General features: G+C 34.8%; 2 protein-coding genes and 1 pseudogene across 2 annotated transcripts; 1 reads left to right on the top strand and 2 right to left on the bottom strand.

The window, feature by feature from the left end:
- Positions 1–3,639: 3,639 nt before the first annotated feature.
- LOC131600499 (putative glycine-rich cell wall structural protein 1) lies at positions 3,640–4,751 on the bottom strand. The gene has a single exon (XM_058872655.1). It carries the CDS (start codon positions 4,388–4,390, stop codon positions 3,941–3,943), a length of 450 nt encoding a protein of 149 aa, XP_058728638.1. The 5' UTR covers positions 4,391–4,751; the 3' UTR covers positions 3,640–3,940.
- A 4,815-nt stretch (positions 4,752–9,566) lies between these two features.
- LOC131600488 (putative glycine-rich cell wall structural protein 1) lies at positions 9,567–10,398 on the bottom strand. Its single transcript, XM_058872647.1, has one exon. It carries the CDS (start codon positions 10,211–10,213, stop codon positions 9,764–9,766), a length of 450 nt encoding a protein of 149 aa, XP_058728630.1. The 5' UTR covers positions 10,214–10,398; the 3' UTR covers positions 9,567–9,763.
- A 7,281-nt stretch (positions 10,399–17,679) lies between these two features.
- On the top strand, positions 17,680–19,903 carry LOC131644591 (pectinesterase/pectinesterase inhibitor-like; annotated as a pseudogene).
- Positions 19,904–20,888: the final 985 nt, after the last annotated feature.

The raw sequence follows: 20,888 nt of genomic DNA, 5'->3' as shown, positions 1-20,888 counted from the left end.
ATGGAACAAACGGCGCTGAAACAGATGGACAAACAACCGGAGCTGCAACAACAGACGGAGGAGAGGTAACCAGGGCCGGAGCATATGACGGAGGAGGTGGATGTCCGAAGGAAGAAGGATTGGAGGTACGTCCACCGCGAGAGCCACGGCCACCACCATCACGGCCTGATCCTGCAGCATTGATGGATGATTGTTGAGAATGTGCAGGAGATGGTTGACTCCGGTGATTTTCGGGATGATTTCCTCCACCGCGGCGAGACATTGTGATGAAAGCAGTAACAAGAGATAGAAAACGTTAAAGCAAAGAAGAAGACTTAGGATCGAAAATGATTTGGGATATTTTGAAAGAAAAATGGGTGAGAAGCTTTTAAATAGGAAAGTGTTTTAGAAGTTAACCGTCTGAGAGTGGTGGGGAGAAGGAAAAGGGAACTTCGAAATTTCAAAAGGTTTTTTATTCTTTTAAATAGGGCGTGGCTGTGGAGCTTCCCAATTTTTGTTACGTAGGCTTTTAAGTAGGAAAGTGTTACCACATTTCTTAGAAGGTAACCGTCTTAGAAGGCTTACGTGTTAGACGCTGGCCTTAGGATCTAGAGGGGGGTGAATAGATCGTTCACAGTTTTACGGATTTAAACGACTTTTCAGCGGAAGTGAATTCTGAATCGACTCGCGTCTATTCCGAACCACTATCGAAACGATTATATATGTGTTTAAAAAACCAGTCAAAGACTTGAAGTAAATGATAAGAGTATATGTCGCAGAATCAAGATGTTTCTCTTATGAAAATCAGATTAACTTTTTGTATGATGGACAATGTTTGCAATGCAGTAAGAGTGATAGAAACAAATATACAAACACTTGGTAATAATGATCAAATTGAAGGTAATTCAATGTGTGATGGATTGTGATGTTTATGAACGAACTTAATTCACAATCTTAACACTCGAATCGTTGATCAATTTGCTATTATAACCAAATATGAACAGAATGTAAATGAAAAAGTAAAAGCGACAAGAACACGATATTTGTTTAGGCAGTTCGTCGATCGTCCTCGCTACGACTACGTCTGCCCCCAATTCCAAATTGAAATTGGGTAATCTTTCATTAATGTTGAAAGTAGTATATACAAAGAAGATAACAAAGCGATAAACGATAAACCAATTATGTCGATCCTTTGAATCTTCTTCCCCCTTAATCTTGAGCCAGATCAAGGTTATCCAAGAGCTTCACTTTGATTCCCTTCTGCAGTGTCTTGATTCCTTGAACTCCCCGTTCCTCAATCGTTACACTCAGCCGAATCCTCAATGAACGCCTCTTGATAAAAACCCCCAAGAACCACCCGTCGTGGAGGACAAAACCCGCAGATTTTATTCACCAACAAACCCCACAAACCTTCACCCACTAGGAATCTTCAATTCCGTTCCATGGACGTTATCGAACTCATCACTAACCCGCAACGCAAGAATGATTATGTGTAATTGTGTTGGAGATGATGAAGAACGAAGATGAGAAGCGTTTGTGTATCTTTCAGTTGTTGGTGTTGCTTGAATAATTACCCTTGCACAATATATATGATTGTATAACAGTTAGAACCAAGAAAAACTGATTTTTGAACTTTCTTGATCAGTTAGGTCGACCACTTGTAGTGCTTAGGTCGACCTAACAGAGCTTGCAGAATTTTGCTCCCAGTTAGGTCGACCTGTTGAAGGAGTAGGTCGACCAGAATCCTCTTCTGATGCATTCTGGGGACATCTTCACAGATTAGGTCGACCTAGTTGATGTGTAGGTCGACCTAACAGGCTGGTATGTAAAATTCATCAATTTAGGTCGACCTAAATGATGTGTGGGTCGACCTAGCAGGAGTATATGAATTTTTCTCCATTTTAGGTCGACCTGGGTTGATGGTAGGTCGACCTAACTGCTGCTTTTCTGCATTCTTCTTGTTTTGCTTGTGTTGAGTCAACCTTTAAACATATAAACATAATGGGTTGACCTATGAGTGATCAATGCTTGCTTTTCTTTAAGTTTTCTGCTTCCGTCTTGTTGTTTGAATGCTTATTTGAGTTTGCCATGAATCAAAAACATCTTTGATTGTAATCTTGTATTCACATTACGTAGGCACATGTGTCCACATTTCTTACCTGATCAGGGGACGTCATTACAAAAAAATCAAACAAAGGGGTGCGCTGGGAAAGTCAAAGTTCTATGTTTATAATCAAGAAGATGGATAGTGTTCGCGGCGATGAAATCCAAGAATCTACATATTGAAATCAGAACAATCCAAAAACTAAGATGATAAATCCAATACAAAAACACTGTGCGATACAATCCGAAATCAGAACAAAACAAAACAAAACACGTCAAACAAAACAAAAACACGTTATTCTGCCCGACGAGCGTTACAAAATACACATCAAACAAAATAAAAACATGTTATTCTTCCCGACGAGCGAACTCCTCCGAATGAAGATAATTATACCAATCCTCATCCCACTCAGTATCAGAACCATCAGCGTTAATCACGCCTGAAGACTGAGTCTGCACGTCCGAGCCATGGACCCCCAGGGGACGAGAAGCAGAACCAGTCAAAACCTTCTTCTTCTGCTTCACCTCCTTCGAATCCTTCACCTCCTTCACCTCCTTCTTTGAAGAACCCTTTCTTCCCTTAGCGCCACCCATTCCTGCGTAAAAATGAAGAAAGAAAGGTCCATGAGACCTCCTTTTATAAAAGAAGAAAGGGACACAAACTTCAAAGAAACAGGCACAATAAACAAAGGCGTTAAAAATAAAGTACTTGCAAATTAAAACGGACACTCCCTACCCTCTCTAGAAGACGCAGTCCTGCGTGCTGGTTGATTGTCTGACATGTTCATGTAAACAATTGAAATCGATTAATATGGGAGACAAAATAAAAAACAAAAAAAATTGAACTTCTGATACATTTCGGAAGTTCATTTCCGAAAACTGGGATGGAGGTGTTTTCGGAAATGAACTTCCGAAACACCCCTGCGATGGAGTTTTCTGCAACTTCCATGGCAGACCCCTAAACCAAACTTCAAACCAAATCAAAATGCTTCTAAACAACCTAAATACTACTAACAACCTAACCATATATCATTTATGCAATTAAAACCCTAAATAACATGCATTTGAATAATAGATCTAAAAATTTTAAAACTTACAAAGTGTTAGGATTGAGGGCTTTTGAATGTTGTTTAGCAGTGTGATTGGAGCCTTGATGCAGCTTTGGAATTCTGTTTGCACAAATTTTCACCTTTGTCACTTTTTGTTTTGATTTAGGGTAAATGATTGGGGGAGGGGGAGTGTTTTGATAAATCTGCAGAAATCGCAGTATTTCGGAAGTGAACTTCCGAAATAATGTTTTCGGAAATGAACTTCCGAAATAAGTCAATTTTTTCAAAAAAAGACGCTTTCGGAAATGAACTTCCGAAGCAGGGGTATTTTGGGATTTTCGCTGAGGGTGACCCCCATAGGAAGGTGGCTAAAAAAATTTTAATATTTATTTCATCATTGCTCGAATTTAAATTTAACATGCAACACCAAGTGCATTTGTAACCTAATTATATCGTGTATCTGAATTTTTTGACTGCATGGAATAGAAAGCAAAAGCTAAATAAAAACAATTAAATATTGTGGAAATTATTACACTTCATTAAATAAAACTTTAATATTTCATAGTTCAACCTAGATCTATGCCAAATTACACGTAGAAATCGGAATTAATCTCTAAAGCAAATAGAAAACTTGTTGAAATTGAAACACAACTGATTTTTCTTCACTAAAATAAAACACACATGATGCATGCAATCATCCATCTTACATGTTTTCATTATTTGATACACACCAACTGCTATACTTATTTATTACACACTCTAACATTTTCTTTTATTTATTAACCACTTCATTAATGCATTTCCTTTAATTAATCACCACCACCTTCCCCATAACCACCACCATGACCATAACCTTCACCATAACCGGAGCCCTCCCCAGAGCCTCCACCACCACCGCCGCCGCCTCCTCCACCTCCTCCTCCACCACCACCTCTACCACGACTTCTGCCTGATCCTGATCCAGCTCGAGATCCTGCATACGAGCCTGCTTCAGAGCCTGCCCCGGACCCCGAACCAGAACTAGAAGACGAAGATGACGATGAACTTGAAGAAGAACTAGAACCAGAGCCAGAACCTGCTCCAGCTCCGGATCCAGAACCGCTACCACCTCCAATTCCCAAACCTACTCCTGCTCCAAGGCCAATTCCTAACCCACCAAGGTCCAAACCCAAATCCTTCCTCGCCACTCTGCTTTCTGATTCAATAACTGACATCAAAACAAGCATTACAAGTAAACAACATGACCAAGATGCAGCCATTAATGCAGCACCTTGAAGTATTAAGGATATCGAAATATATAATAAAGGAGAGAATCGAGCAAACTTTAGAGGGTGTATTTATTTAGTGTAGTATTTGATGTTGGCTTCTATGAAGAGGTTTGGGGTATTTATAGATGCTGAATGCTATGGTTAATGGCATGGAATGAAATTAAGTTGTAGAGTATTGTGTTGGTGCAAACGTGCTTATAGATTATTTTAAGTTTGAGGTTAGAAAGTGGAGAGATCATATTGGCGTGGCATTTTTGGATATGGATTGACAAAAACTTGTGTCTGATGAAGTGCCTTGCAGTTGTACATTGTTGGGAAGATTTCAAGACATATACCAATAAAATGCCGACCCATACTATGGCCACTTACTCAGCATAGTGGAGTATGAAAGGCTGTTTATTGTTGACTATGCATGCTATGCTATGGTATGATAGTAAGCATTGATACAAATTCAAAGAACAACCCTATTAACACTTACAGGTGAGGACAGTATGGAATTTGTTTATCCAGACGAAAGTTTGCTTTTTGGTTTCCATGAGTAGTGGTTTCGTGCCAATTTTAATCTCCTAATTTTTGTATAAGGTAGTGGGATATCATTAACTTTTTCTTGTATGAGCACCAATTTCCATTTTAATTATTATACCTAGTATTTATCCTTATAGAAGGTTCAAGAGAGCTTTTGTTTACTCATATGAGTGATTTTGTTTGAGGTAGTAAAATAGATACGCTCAAGTATAAAATAGTGCATACATTGTAGTTTCTAGAAGGAATCCTCATATAACTTATATTATTCTATTATATATTATAAATAAATTAAGTAATGATGTGAAATATATTATATACAAATGAAAAAACAATTTATTCGGATAGATTGTTAATTTTTATGTTATTAAATAAAGGCTTAAATAGTCTTTTGGTCCCTATAAGTTGGCGTGTTTTTTATTTTCGCTCATGTATCTTATTTTTCTTGAAAATGATTCCTGAATATTAAAATTCTTTTGGTTTTAGTCCTTAATATTAAAATCTACAGGAAAATTCAAAGGAAAATCCCCAAGAAACCTGCAGATTTTCCTGCAGATTTTAACTTTAGGGACTAAAACCAAAAGGATTTAAACATCCAGGTCATTTCAAACAAAAATAAAATATAGAGACGAAAACCAAAAACACGCCAAACTAAAAAACTATTTAAGCCTTAAATAAAAATATATTTTACACACACAAATATATATATATATATATATATATATATATATATATATATATATATATATATATATATATATATATATATATATATATATATATATATATATATATATATATATCACTCCTTTATTATTATTAATTCAATGGCTAAGATAAATTGTTGTAAAAAAATTCATGTATTGGTTTTTAAGTAAATATATTTTAACTTTTAGATTAATAATAATAATAATAATAATAATAATAATAATAATAATAATAATAATAATAATAATAATAATAATAATAATAATAATAATAATAATAAACTGGTAGAATTTGATGTCATGATACTTTGGTGTCAATTTATCTTCTTACCTTCTGTTGTTATTGTCTGTAACCCTTTTATATGGGTTGTAACTTAGATTATAATGGTATGATTATTATCTGTAACCCTTTTATAAGTCTCACATCATTTAGTTTTGTAAAGGAAGAGAAAGGCTAAGGTTATATAAAAGATTCAAGTTCTGAATTTACAAAACACATAAAAAAAAATACTTTAAGCGTGTGTTTGATTGTTTTGTTCTTTTATACTCTTGTGTCAGAGTGTTGTAAGATGTAGTTAAATATTTTATTTAGAAATGGGGTGAACTAGGGGTGGTTAAGAGAAAATCATGTGTTGCACTACAACAAAAAACCCTTTTATCTCGGTTAGAAATGAGGGTTAACCTCGGTTTTTATTGCGAGGTAACTGAGAACGTCATAAAATGTGCGCCATTTTATCCTTGGGCCAGACTCCACCGAGAGAAAAGACTTAATGGTCATGGGTACGATCCCCAACAACTTCATTTTTATTATTTTCATAACTGAATGGCGTTCCCCACATTTTCTCTTTGGTATACAATCAAGAAATCCAAATTACATAGCTAATATATATAAACTTATTATATTGAAACAAAATTTTCACACGTGCAAAATATTGTCCATTCTATTTTGATGATTGTAGTCAATATTTGTATAACAGTTTTTTTGACAATTACACTTACAAAAATTATATTTTTTTTAGTAATAAAAGTTGTTGAAATAAAAAAAATTTCAACAATAATGAAATTGTTGAATTTTTTTTTCAACTTAAATTAGTTGTTATGTGCATTTTAAAAACTTATATTATTTTCAGCGATAATAAAAGTTGTTAGAATAAGTCAATTTTCCCCAATGATAACGAAGTTATTGAGAAAAATATAATTTGTTATAACAAATTAAAATAGTCATTGCTATATTCATATCAAAAAATTATATTATTTTTAACAATAATAATAGTTGTTAAGATAATTAAGTAATTTTTCCCAACAAGAATAAAATTGTTGAGAAAAAAATGACTTATTACAACAACTAAAATTAGTCGTTGCTAAATGTTTGTTATTTGCAGCAACTTAGTAATTCCTAAGAAAAAGTCGTTGTCAAATGTTTAATTTTTTGTAGTACCCCCTTTTAAGCAGGTTCTCTTTGGTAGGGATCTAATCCTGAAGGATTTTTCAAGAGAATGCAATGACTTTTGAGAGAACCCAACTACTCTAGATACTAGGTAGGACCAACTCAGCAAAAGTGATATGACTATCATTTGGAACGTTGCGAGCCGGAAGACAAGAAAAGGTAGAGGCCACAGAATAGAAGACATCTTTAGTATGATACAAACTTCACACATCACACTCAGGTGTAGCAATAAAATCCCTAATCACCGAAAGAAGATCCTCAATAAGAGTCAACTCATGGTCGAAGAGGTAAGATCTCCTCTGCCTAAGATCCCACACCCAAATATTCTCGTCCCATATACCAACCTCCCTAACGGCGTTATTGCGCTGATCATAAATCGAGAAGAGCCTCTGAAATCTAACACTAACAGGGGTACTCCCAACCCAAAGATCAATTTGGAAGGAAGTGATGAGGCCATATCCAAATTTCAAATGGAGACCATCTAAAAACACCAGTCTAAGGATCCTGAGTTTTAAATCTAATAAGAGTAACACTCCTCCACCAATAAGAGGCTAATAGGATAGAACAAATTCCTCCAACCAAGAAAGAAGAAGATGAAACAATTCCATATCTAGCAGAAACTAGATCAATCTCTACCTCCATTTATTCAAGAGGGTTAGATTAACCAAGCGAAGGTCATAAACACCGAGACCCCATAGCTTCCTAGGTTTACAAGCAATAACCCATCTAACCCAAGCTATCTTGGATATCTCTTTCACACATCCCTATAGAAATCTTCGTTGAATATCACCATCTTCTTAATTTCATATCTTAACATGACTTTCATAAAAGATAAAAAGAAGATATGAGCGACATTAAAACATAATTAATTAAGGAGAATCACTCTCCCTCCCGAAGACACATGTATATGCTTCCATGAAAAGAGTCTTCTAAAAATAGGTTGATTATAAGCTCTCGCATATATTCCAGTCAAGGGTTTTCCCCCCACCTTGAGACCCATATATTTGAAGGGAAGAGACTCCTACTTGAAATGTAAGAACTCACAGCTTAGATATAAAAAAACAGGGTCAGAATTCACCCCAATGAGAGAGCTTTTGGCAAAATTCACCCGAAGGCCTGAAGCTAGCAAAAACCACGAAGAATGGCCTTAATAAACCAAAGATTCTCTAAAGAGGTATCAACTAAAACAATTGTGTCATTCGCATACCAGAGATGGGAGACAACCAACTCAGAGAATCTCACTCTAAAACCCAAAAAAAGCTGCAAATCCACAGCCCTGGAAAAAAGACCACCAAGGCCTTCAGCCACCAAAAGGAATAAAAGAGGCTAGTGAATCTCCTTGCTTCAACCTCGTCTAGATGCTAATTTATTGGGATTCGGCAATCATTGACCAAAATTACAAGATTACAAAAAAAACAAGCAAGCACAAATTCAACCTCTCCACTTATCATTAAATTCAAATCTTAAAAGCATATAATAAAAAAAATAGTTAACAAAATTATAGGCTTTCTCAAGCTATGCTTTGTGACATTATTTTTTATTTTTTATTTTTGCTAGTATTAATCACATTTTTATACATGATTAATCACACATCTAACAAGTCTAAAGTATAAGTGTACATCAATCATTTTCCTTAAATTTATGGTGGAGTTGGCGCGACAAAGGCTCTGTTTGGTAAAACTAGCTGATAGCTGATAGCTGGTAGCTTTTAGCTTGTAGCTGATAGCTTTTAGCTGATAGCTGGTAGCTGATAGCTGGTAGCTGATAGCTGATAAGCTAATGTGAGTGTTTGGTAGATTAGCTGTTTCATTAGCTGATAGATACAAAATGACATTAATGACATTTTAATTAATGAGGGTAATAATATATTTTAGTTAAAATAATAAGGGTATTAATGGAAGAAAAACTCACAAGCTAAAAGCTACAAGCTCAAAAGCTACTTCAATTAGCTTTTGAAAAAAAAGCTAAAAGCTAGTAAAAAAGCTACAGGCTAAAAGCTAAAATAGAGTTACCAAACAGAGTTTTTTTATTAATACGAGCTGAAAAGCTAAAAGCTAAAAGCTCTTTTTTTGGTCTTACCAAACAGACTCAAAGTGGTTCAAATTCAATCCATTAACAAATTTTTAGATCCTGAATATTCATTTTATCAATGAAAGAATTTAAATTGAAAATTTCTTTATCCACCCCCTACCTTTTTAGGAATATGCGGCGAAATTTCTTAAATGTCCCTATATTTTAAAAATGCATCTCCGAATCACATTGCAACATTTAATTTTACCCTATTTAATTATTTATTAAATATTATATTTTTGATTGTTTCCAAAGCATTTTACACTAAAGATAACTCTACCCAACTTTTTGTATTGGGTCGATAAGAATTCAACATTTTATATTTCTATTTTATATAACGAGTTCAACCAAATTACAACATTAAAGCTATGCCAAATTACACGTAGAAATCAGAATCTCTAAAGCAAATAGAAAACTTGTTAATTGAAACACAACTGATTATTCTTCACTAAAATAAACACATACATGATGCATGGAATCAACCATCTTATTTGTTTTCAATATTCTATACACATCAACTGCTATTTATTTATTACAGTCTAAATTTTCTTTTATTTGATTCAACCATATTATAAATATATACTTATTAATCACGAGTTCATTAATGCATTTCCTTAATTAATCACCACCACCTTCACCATAACCCCCTCCATGACCATAACCAGAGCCATAACCTGATCCTTCCCCAGAACCTCCACCACCACCACCACCACCACCTCCTCCGCCTCCTCCACCTCCACCTCTACCGCGACTTCTGCCTGATCCTGACCCAGCTCGAGATCCTGCATACGAGCCTGCTTCAGAGCCTGCACCAGATCCCGAACCAGAACTAGAAGACGAAGATGACGATGAACTTGAAGAAGAACTAGAACCAGAGCCAGAACCTGCTCCGGCTCCGGATCCAGAGCCACTACCACCTCCAATTCCCAAACCTACTCCTGCTCCAAGTCCAATTCCTAACCCACCAAGGTCCAAACCTAGATCCTTCCTCGCCACTCTGCTTTCTGATTCAATAACTGACATCAAAACAAGCATTACAAGTAAGCAACACGACCAAGATGCAGCCATTAATGCAGCACCTTGAAGTATTAAGGATATCGAAATATATAATATAGGAGAGAATTGAACAAACTTTAGAGGATGTATTTATTTAGTGTAGTATTTGATGTTGGCTTCTATGAAGAGGTTTGGGGTATTTATAGATGCTGAATGCTATGGTTAATGGCATGGAATGAAATTAGCTTGTAGAGTATAGTGTTGGTGTAATCGTGCTTAATAGATTATTTTAAGTTTGAGGTTGGAAAGTGGAGAGATCATATTGGCGTGGCATATTTGGATATAGATTGACAAATATTTGTGGCTGATGAAGTGTCTTGCAGTTGCACATTGATGGCATGATTTCAAGACATGTGCCAATAAAATGCGGACCCATATTATGGCCACTCACCATAGTGGAGGGTGAAAGGCTGTTTATTGTTGACTATGCATGGTATATGGTATGATACAAACATAAAGAACAAACATATGAGCACTTATGATAAGTATTATATTATTGATGTATGTATAACGTTGGTTTCAATTATGTAAGTAGTATGGTTTTGTGTTTTTCTCATTCATTATCTTGTGATTCATAATTTTCTTTGAGGATTCGAATATCGTTTGCGAGTCACGTAAAGGATTTCGTGATTTCAGTTAAAACATACATTATGATGTAGAATGTGGTTATCGCAGTTGTGAATTAGTTATAATATTTTAATATTATTTTGTCGCGACCGCTTTCACAATAATCTATATATTTTATAATTTGGTTTTGTTACTAGTTATTCTAAGCTGTATAATATTTTAAAATATGTTACTGATTCTTTGTATAGACAACTTTGTGGTTATAGGTGAGGATGATATGGATTTTGTTTATCCACGAAAGTTTGCTTTTGGGTTTCCTTGAGTAGTGGTTTCGTGCCACATTCAATCTCCTAATTTTTGTATAAGGTAGTGGTATATCACTAACTTTTTCTTGTATGATCACCAATTTCCACTTAAATTATTGTATCTAACATTTATTCTTATAGAAGGTTCAAGAATGTCTTTTTTTACTTGAGAAATATTATGCATACACTTAAAAGTGATACTGACACCGTAGCTACATATATACGGTTTTTATATTTTTATAATATTTAATAATTTTTTTTCCTTTTCTTATACAAACTAATAGATAAAAGTTGTGTATTTTAAATGGTGTAAGACTAAAGTGTAGGTTTTAGATGTAGAAAATTTCTTTAGCCACCTCCTTATGGGGTCACCCCCAGCGAAAATCCCAAAATACTCCTGCTTCGGAAGTTCATTTTCGAAAGCGTCTTTTTTTTGAAAAAATTGACTTATTTCGGAAGTTCATTTCCGAAAACATTATTTCGGAAGTTCACTTCCGAAATACTGCGATTTCTGCAGATTTATCAAAACACTCCCCCTCCCCCAATCATTTACCCTAAATCAAAACAAAAAGTGGCAAAGGCGAAAATTTGTGCAAACAGAATTTCAAAGCTGCATCAAGGCTCCAATCACACTGCTAAACAAAATTCAAAAGCCCTCAATCCTAACACTTTGTAAGTTTTGAAATTTTTAGATCTATTATTCAAATGCATGTTATTTAGGGTTTTAATTGCATAAATGATATATGGTTAGGTTGTTAGTAGTATTTAGGTTGTTTAGAAGCATTTTGATTTGGTTTGAAGTTTGGTTTAGGGGTCTGCCATGGAAGTTGCAGAAAACTCCATCGCAGGGGTGTTTCGGAAGTTCATTTCCGAAAACACCTCCATCCCAGTTTTCGGAAATGAACTTCCGAAATGTATCAGAAGTTCAAATTTTTTTGTTTTTTATTTTGTCTCGCATATTAATCGATTTCAATTGTTTACAAGAACATGTCAGACAATCAACCAGCACGCAGGACTGCGTCTTCTAGAGAGGGTAGGTAGTGTCTGTTTTAATTTGCAAGTACTTTATTTTTAACGCCTTTGTTTATTGTGCCTGTTTCTTTGAAGTTTGTGTCCCTTTCTTCTTTTATAAAAGGAGGTCTCATGGACCTTTCTTTCTTCATTTTTACGCAGGAATGGGTGGCGCTAAGGGAAGAAAGGGTTCTTCAAAGAAGGAGGTGAAGGAGGTGAAGGATTCGAATGATATGAAGGAGAAGAAGAAGGTTTTGACTGGTTCTGCTTCTCGTCCCCTGGGGGTCCATGGCTCGGACGTGCAGACTCAGTCTTCAGGCGTGATCAACGCTGATGGTTCTGATACTGAGTGGGATGAGGATTGGTATAATTATCTTCATTCGGAGGAGTTCGCTCGTCGGGAAGAATAACGTGTTTTTATTTTGTTTGATGTATATTTTGTAACGCTCGTCGGGCAGAATAACATGTTTTTGTTTTGTTTGACGTGTTTTGTTTTGTTTTGTTCTGATTTCGGATTGTATCGCACAGTGTTTTTGTATTGGATTTATCATCTTAGTTTTTGGATTGTTCTGATTTCAATATGTAGATTCTTGGATTTCATCGCCGCGAACACTATACATCTTCTGGATTATAAACATAGAACTTTGACTTTCCCAGCGCACCCCTTTGTTTGATTTTTTTGTAATGACGTCCCCTGATCAGGTAAGAAATATGGACACATGTGCCTACGTAAGCCTTCTAAGACGGTTACCTTCTAAGGAATGTGGTAACACTTTCCTACTTAAAAGCCTACGTAACAAAAATTGGGAAGCTCCACAGCCACGCCCTATTTAAAAGAATAAAAAACCTTTTGAAATTTCGAAGTTCCCTTTTCCTTCTCCCCACCACTCTCAGACGGTTAACTTCTAAAACACTTTCCTATTTAAAAGCTTCTCACCCATTTTTCTTTCAAAATATCCCAAATCATTTTCGATCCTAAGTCTTCTTCTTTGCTTTAACGTTTTCTATCTCTTGTTACAGCTTTCATCACAATGTCTCGCCGCGGTGGAGGAAATCATCCCGAAAATCGCCGGAGTCAACCATCTCCTGCACATTCTCAACAATCATCCATCAATGCTGCAGGATCAGGCCGTGGTGGTGGTGGTCGTGGCTCTCGCGGTGGACTTACCTCCAATCCTTCTTCCTCCGGACATCCACCTCCTCCGTCATATGCTCCGGCCCCGGTTACCTCTCCTCCGTCTGTTGTTGCAGCTCCGGTTGTTCGTCCATCTGTTTCAGCGCCGTTTGTTCCATCTGTCGCAGCGCCGGTTGCTTCCTTGAGTTCGGCTCTGATCTCCATCGAGAGCCTGACTGCCGAAGATAAACAGAAGGCTACTCTAGAGTCGGCTCCTTCGTCTCAGAAGGAAAATTGGGAAGGAAAATTGGGAAGGAAAATTCAAGTTCGTGCTAATCATTTTCAGTTGCGAGTGGCTGATAAGGATCTACACCACTATGATGTAAGTATAGTTTGCTCATAAGTTTTTTGTTGTTGTTTATTATGTTGGTAAGTTACAATGTGGTATGGATTTCTAGAGGATCAGGACTTTCTAACCTGTTGCAGCGTCTCCTCCATCGTCTTCATCCGATTAAATAAAGCGAATCGTTCTTGTTTGTTATTTTTCTTCTGTCCAGACCTTTTTTCGGAAGTGCATTTCCGAATTCCTCCAAGGGGGGTGAGTTCGGAGATGAACTTCCGAAACACCACATTTTCTGAAAATGTAACTTTATTTCGGAGATGCATCTCCGAAATCAATATTTTATATTAAAAAAAACACTTTTTCGGAAGTTCATTTCCGAAAACACCTTTTTTTCAAAAAAAGTACCTTTTCGGAAATGAACTTCCGAAACAAGGGGTAGTGTTGTAAATTCACCAGGGGTGAGCAAGAAGGTTAGGAGGTGGGTGAAGAAATTCTCATAAATATTCACATCCTGTAAATTTGTTTATCGATTAGGTTTGATCCACTTTGCGCCAACTCCACCATAAATTTATGGAAAATGATTTATGTCCACTCTCTTTTTACACTTGTACTTGTTAGACATGTGATTAATCATAGATAAGAATATGGTTAACTACAATTCATGAGAAAACATATGATTAACTACAATTGTAATTATGAATTAAACTATCTGATTGTTCAATTGAATTAATCACATTTAACGAGTGTTCACCATTGGTCTCTCGGTCTCTCTTTCTTTCTTTCTGTGTTTTAGGATTATCGTTGTCACATCTCAGAAACTTTCTATCCTGGATTCTATGATCTATAATATATGAAAGTTTAATTTCTTAATGTTCTTGAAAGTCCCTAATTGTCCCTCTTCTATTTCCCTGTCACCAATTTAATTTAGGGTTATTCTTTACTCAAATTGTGACTTTCTCAATTAAATGTCTGATCTATTACTGTTCAAACTAATTGTTCTCTCAATTCTCCCTTTTTCAGCTCTTTCATTCTCAATTTTCAATTGAACAAATGCTTTCAAATTTATATCCAATGATATGTCAAATCAGTCAATCTTCTATATATCAGAATCTCTTTTTCAATTTCATTTTACACTACCAAAAATTCGCACATTAACCACCATCAAAATTGTGGCAATTTAGCCGAAAAAATGTGGCAAAATTACACTTAGCCACATTTTACAAAACAATAGACAAAAGTTGTATTGCAAGTTGTTAGCCACGGTTAAAATATAGTGTTGTCAGGGTAATTTATATCGTGGTAACAAATATTAACCAAGATTGTACCCTAGTAGAACAGTGTATTAAAAATTCTAACTATACATTTAGTCACGGTTTAACTGTCGCTAACATATGTAATCATCATTTTCTCATCATCACATTCTTCAGAAGACATTGAAGACCAATATATAATCATCCTTTGCTAATTTAGTCGATCTTTTACAAATCAAACAATCTAAAAATATGATGTGATAATGCCTTATGGTACAAATGATGTGATAACATGGAATTCATACACATTCAAACAAATTATAATCACATAAAATTTCACTTTGTACCCTATCAAGATAAACTAGATATGTAGATTTTTTTTGCAAAATCTATTCACCTTCAAAGTTACGACATTTTTTAGCTCAAACCGTTCCATAAAATTTATTGTGATTGCATCTTCTATTTCATTTTGAACTTCATTAATTTGTTTTCTAAGAAAGATCTTTGCAACTTCGAGCTCCAACCCTTCCAATTTAGTTGTTAACGTAGGATCATATTAGAACATTCGAAAATCAGACACTAACTCATTATGTATATACTGTTTTACTGCTCTTTTGAAACCATGCATGAAATCAACAAAACTGCTTTTATTTTGAACATACATATTTACAAAAGAGTTGACGGCTTTAAAGATTGATGTGGTTCTTATACCATAAAAAAATTTGTATCGCATGTATGTACTAGCTAGCCCACATTGTCCTCATCTCATATGTTTTTTAACCCATTTGTTATTTGATAAACCGTAATCATCAACTACCCCCTTCCACTCTTTTTTAAATAGTCTAAATCGATGATTTAAAAATCTTCCAAGAATTTTGGATTCTTCACATTCTCACAAGCATTTCGATGTAAATGTCATGAACAAAGACTGCAATGACTTTAGAAATACATCTCAAATAGCTTCTCTGATTGCAATATCTCCATCGTTAACCACTCATTTTGGATACATTGCTTCTAAAAAATATTTAAAATCCACTTGTATGTTATTACACGACATTCCATTCAAGTGGTTGCCCTTGGATTTCTATATCGACTCCTCTTACCATTTTTACCCTTTCTGTTATAAACTAATTGACGAGCAATATTCCCTTCATAATCATGTTTTACATCATCTTTTTTTGTTGCGAATCGATGAAAGTTTGCATATATTTCATAGAAATTTATTGCTTTTTTCTCATAATTAATCAAATTTCAAACCTCTTATATCATCATTTGTTAGGTCATTAATCTTTTTGTAAATATCTATGTACTCTTTTCCTTCTTCATTATCAACATTATTACACCTAGCCAAATTTTCACAATTTATATCCCTGTGATCTACGTACATTTAAAATTCCCTATTAAAATGCACAGACAAATGTCAAGCTTTAATATCACATAAACTTTAAGTCAAAGTCACAAAATCATTAAGCCAAAGTCACAAATCCATGAAATATAAAAATAACAAAAGTAGTCAACAACTTTTAATTCTTTTTACAAACTATACATTCCTTCTTGAAAAAAGTTATCAGTAGTTGTTCTGTATTAGAGTAACAATTTGAGATGGATAGGGGGGGAACATTCTTGTATTGATAATTATAAAGTAGTTAAGTAGTTATATAGAAAGCTTAACCTACACCATGTGATCGCTAAACATACACCATAAGTGTCACTAACTTTAAGTTAGTCATGCTGACTATACGAAGAAGAAATAGGCATGTGTGTAATATAATACAATCTAACTGACTAAGCTTACAGATATATTTACTATAGGCTGTTTGTGAAAAAAATTGAATCGAACTTAATTAAATCAAAGTAAAAACTTATTCGAACTAAATCAAAGTAAAAACTCATACCAAAATTATTAGTTTGGTATACCATTTCGTAATTCCGAATCGTTAGAAGAGAATATACCAAACCGTTTATATAAGAATCGAACCATTAAAATATTTTTCAATTTAAAGAAAGAAGAAATTAACTTGTGTTAAGCATTTTTCATGTTTAGTTTTAGTTCGGTTTGGGTTCAATTTTGGTTTGGTTCGAGTTCAGTTTCAGTTACGGTTCTGTTCTATAACTGTTTGTTCATAATAATTTAGTTCACTAACCAAATATAACGATTCAATTATTTTAATTTCAGTTTGATTCAGCGGTTCAATTTAATTCTTGGATTTTTTTACCAGCACTAATTAATATTCACATATACATTGATAAAAAACAAAAGTATAAAGCAATGAAGTAATGAAGTAAGACGGTAACCTCAAAGGATTGGCTCAGTTGGCAAATGAGCTTTCTCCAAAAAAGGACGAAACCGGCTAGTACTCAGGTTTGATCCCGGCTGGAGTCAGAAACGCCCTGGAGCCACGGTGCCGTCGCCTCCGAGTCCGGGTCCGGATTAGTCACGTGGGGCCCTTTCCAAGAAGTAAGACGGTAGACAACACATTAAATATAGCAGAAGAGTTGAATTAGATTGATGACAGTAAAATTCAATCTCTAGTATAGTTTCAACATGTCAACTCAAAACACAAATATTATTTGCTTAAATGAAACACCGAAAGTTGTTATAGATTAATGTTTTGCCAAATTCAACTAAGACTAGAAAATAAAAACCAACAAATCATTACAACACAAATAATCAATTCAAAAAACAAGTTTTGGACCGTTTTCCCGGTAGAGTTTATGTTCCTCTTCCTCAATCCATTTCCAAATTGAATAACCTTAAGTTTCTCGGCATCAACGGAAACTTCATCTTCAACGAGAGTCCAGGAGAGTTAGGTCAGCTTAGCAATCTCAGAGTAATCGATTTAAGCTACAACCAGCTTACCAAAACTAAACCTCCGTCAATCGGAAAAATGTCGAATCTAAATAATACGATCCCTACTCGTAATCGTCTCACTGATTCGATTCCATCCTTATCATCGGCCCAAAACATGAAACGGCTCGACCTAAAGCACAACTCACTCACTGGTTCACTTGGTCTTGATTCTCTCTCTTCTTCACCACAATACCTCTCTTTATCATATTCATGGAACCAGATTACAGAAATGGTATATATAAATATAATGAACAATATAGTGTTATGAATGAAGAAATACAAGAATATGAGTTTCAGCAGCAAAGATGGTATATTAAGCATCTGAAAATACTTAATGAATTGGTAATAATTTAATTATAACAAGTATTTTTTTATAAACCATTGAAGATTTAACTTGGCCATTTAATATAGTTTTAAAAAAAATGCAGGATACAAAACTTGTCCGAATGATAGACCAAATTAAAGTACACCACATCATAATAGTACTATTTTTGAGAAGTTTCTGTGGCATTGGAGCTGTAAGCACATTTGCAGGCTACATCATTTTTGGAATCTCAGAATTTAAGCACTCTATTATTCTTTTCTGGATTGAAGCTATATAGCCCAAGTTTGTGATGGTAAAGTAATAAACACATTTCATTCATCATGTAATAGCTCTTTTTAAACATTACAAGTTCTCGATCCATGTAAATAATACAATAAATATTGAAAAGTCATCAAACATATGCAAAGGATATTTCTTTCAATTGAACATAATTTGAGCATAAAACATTACATTTGTAGCTATTATTAAAAAACTGTCTATATTGGTCTCTCTACTAGAATGACAAGTAATAGCATTTTGACTATGAATACCCCCTCCCAATTACATGCATTAAGATTATTGTTGCTATCATTTGCTGTTTGGAAACAAACTATTCCCAATGGTCTATCGATCTTTCCCATTGGAAACAAACATATTTTCCTATTGATTTATTCTTGTAAAGATAATAATTGGAGAAAAAGTTATATCGTAATAACGTATAACTACGTAATCATATAGTAACAGAAATAGTAAATAAAGAAAGGAAGACTTAAGGAATTAAACGATTAAGTGATGACACAAAATCTTCAAGGTTGGGGTTATTAGCAAAACAGATTCTTTTGCTTTGAGGAATTTGTTAATATATTTGGACCAGTTTGTTTCAACTTGTGTTTAATATACTTCACTCCCCTGCCAATATAGCGAGTTTCGGTTTGACCCCCTTGAATGTTTTTTTTTAGCAAACGCCCTTATAAAACCCAAAACCTGGATTTACCGAACCCTTTTACCACATTTGCTGACTGGGCTTTGACTTGGAGATGATGTGGCAAAAGAGTTGTATAATTATTGAATTATATTTAACCACTAATACCTCCACTTTCCACCACCACCACCTCCACCTCCACCTCCTCCATATCCACTATCTACCCACAATCCAAAAGACAATTCTACCGCGACTGCACGATCTCCGGAATAATCGACTTCGTCTTCGGTGACGCTGTCGCAGTTTTCCAAAACTGCAAGCTCATTGCCAGGATGCCTTTGGAAGATCAACAATGCATGGTAACAGCAGGAGGAAGAACCAAAATCGACAGTCCATCAGGCCTTGTTTTCCAAAGCTGCCACTGATCACCGGCGAACCCGAGCTTCTTACCTTGGACCCCAAGATAGCATTTTTTGGAAGACCATGGAGAAACTTCTCAAAGGTTGTCATCATGGATTCCGTTATTGATGGTCTCTATAACCCAGAGGGTTTTATGCCATGGATGAGAAGTCTTTACAAGGATACTTGCACTTATTATGAATACAACAACAAGGGTCTTGGTGCTAACACTGAGCAAAGAGTGAAATGGCCAGGAATTAAAGTCCTAACTGCACCTGAAGCTGCTGTTTTTTACCCCGGAAAGTTTTTTGAACTTGCAAACTCAACTCTGCGTGATGCTTGGATTGTTCAGTCTGGAATTCCTTACTCAATTGGACCACTTCCTATTCCCACTGCATAAGCCATGTGTTACAAGTCAAAACAACTTCTACTATATATATAACTATAACTATATGTATAGTTTATGTATAGCCATCCCTGCATGCATGCATGCTCAAGTCTAAACATATTTTGACATTTTATAATATTATGTCTCTTATTGAGTTTCTTCTTTAATTTTTCACTCAGTTAATTTTATGCTTCAAATTATTTTGAGGATTCTAAATGAACAATTGTGGTTTTGGATTCTCCTTTTAATTTGAGTCTTATTGTTAGCTATCCTTATGAATATTGCTTATCTTTCTACAAGCGTATATTTTATTATTCCTTATCTTTCTACAAGTGTATATTTTATTATTGAACCAAACAACAACTAAAACAATTTATGTACCTGCTTCCACCATAACCAACACCACCATATCCTCATCCTCCCCCACCATGCAATGTATTCTGTGTGCTTCAGCATCTTTCTTTTGGTTAGTAATTTCATGAGTTTGGTTTTATGTTGAATAGAAATTGCATTGTTTTAAATCTTTTCACTTGCTAGATTGGTTGAGATTTGAAAGGATGAGTTTTGCTTAACTATGTAGTTGTAGTTGTAGCTGCTTATTTTTCACATTTTGGTTTGCATATGGAATTCTTGGGGACCATCCCTCTCTTTTAAACGGGAGGTTGTGTGTATGTAGACTTTAGAGAGAGAGAGAAAAACCAAGAGGAGACATGGTTCTTTGTAATTAAGATGAATGCGGATTGCAGAGTATTTATAAACTTTGATTTTGAATTATCTTCTTGATTTAGAATAAAAGTGAGTTGGAATGAAATTAAGTAATTTATATCTGTAACTTTTTAAGATATAATCGCCATGCCGTTACTTTCATCAAACTTGATTTTTAAATTTTAATGCATAGAATTGTTTCTCTAAACAAGCTACACCTCTCTGTGTTGTGGTTTGATGGTGCAGCGGCTTTCAATGTAATGTTTTGATGCAAGTATTTATATGCATGATGCAGGTAGCAAATAATGTCACTTGATTTTTTTATCTTTGGATTAAAACTTCCAAACAGACCAACAATTAACAGGTTAGTGGATAAGTAGATGATAATAATAATATGGATCATCCAAACGTTTCAAAGCTGCATAATAATGTTTTTCTTTTGTTCTGCAGTGCTGACAGATCACATGGAGAAGCTGCTATGAATGTTTAGAGATGTTTCCATGAAGAAGTTGCAGTGCAAGCTGATAA

This window comes from Vicia villosa, linkage group LG1 (assembly GCF_029867415.1).
Source record: "Vicia villosa cultivar HV-30 ecotype Madison, WI linkage group LG1, Vvil1.0, whole genome shotgun sequence".
NCBI lineage: Eukaryota > Viridiplantae > Streptophyta > Magnoliopsida > Fabales > Fabaceae > Vicia > Vicia villosa.
This window is presented reverse-complemented; position numbering and strand designations above follow the sequence as displayed.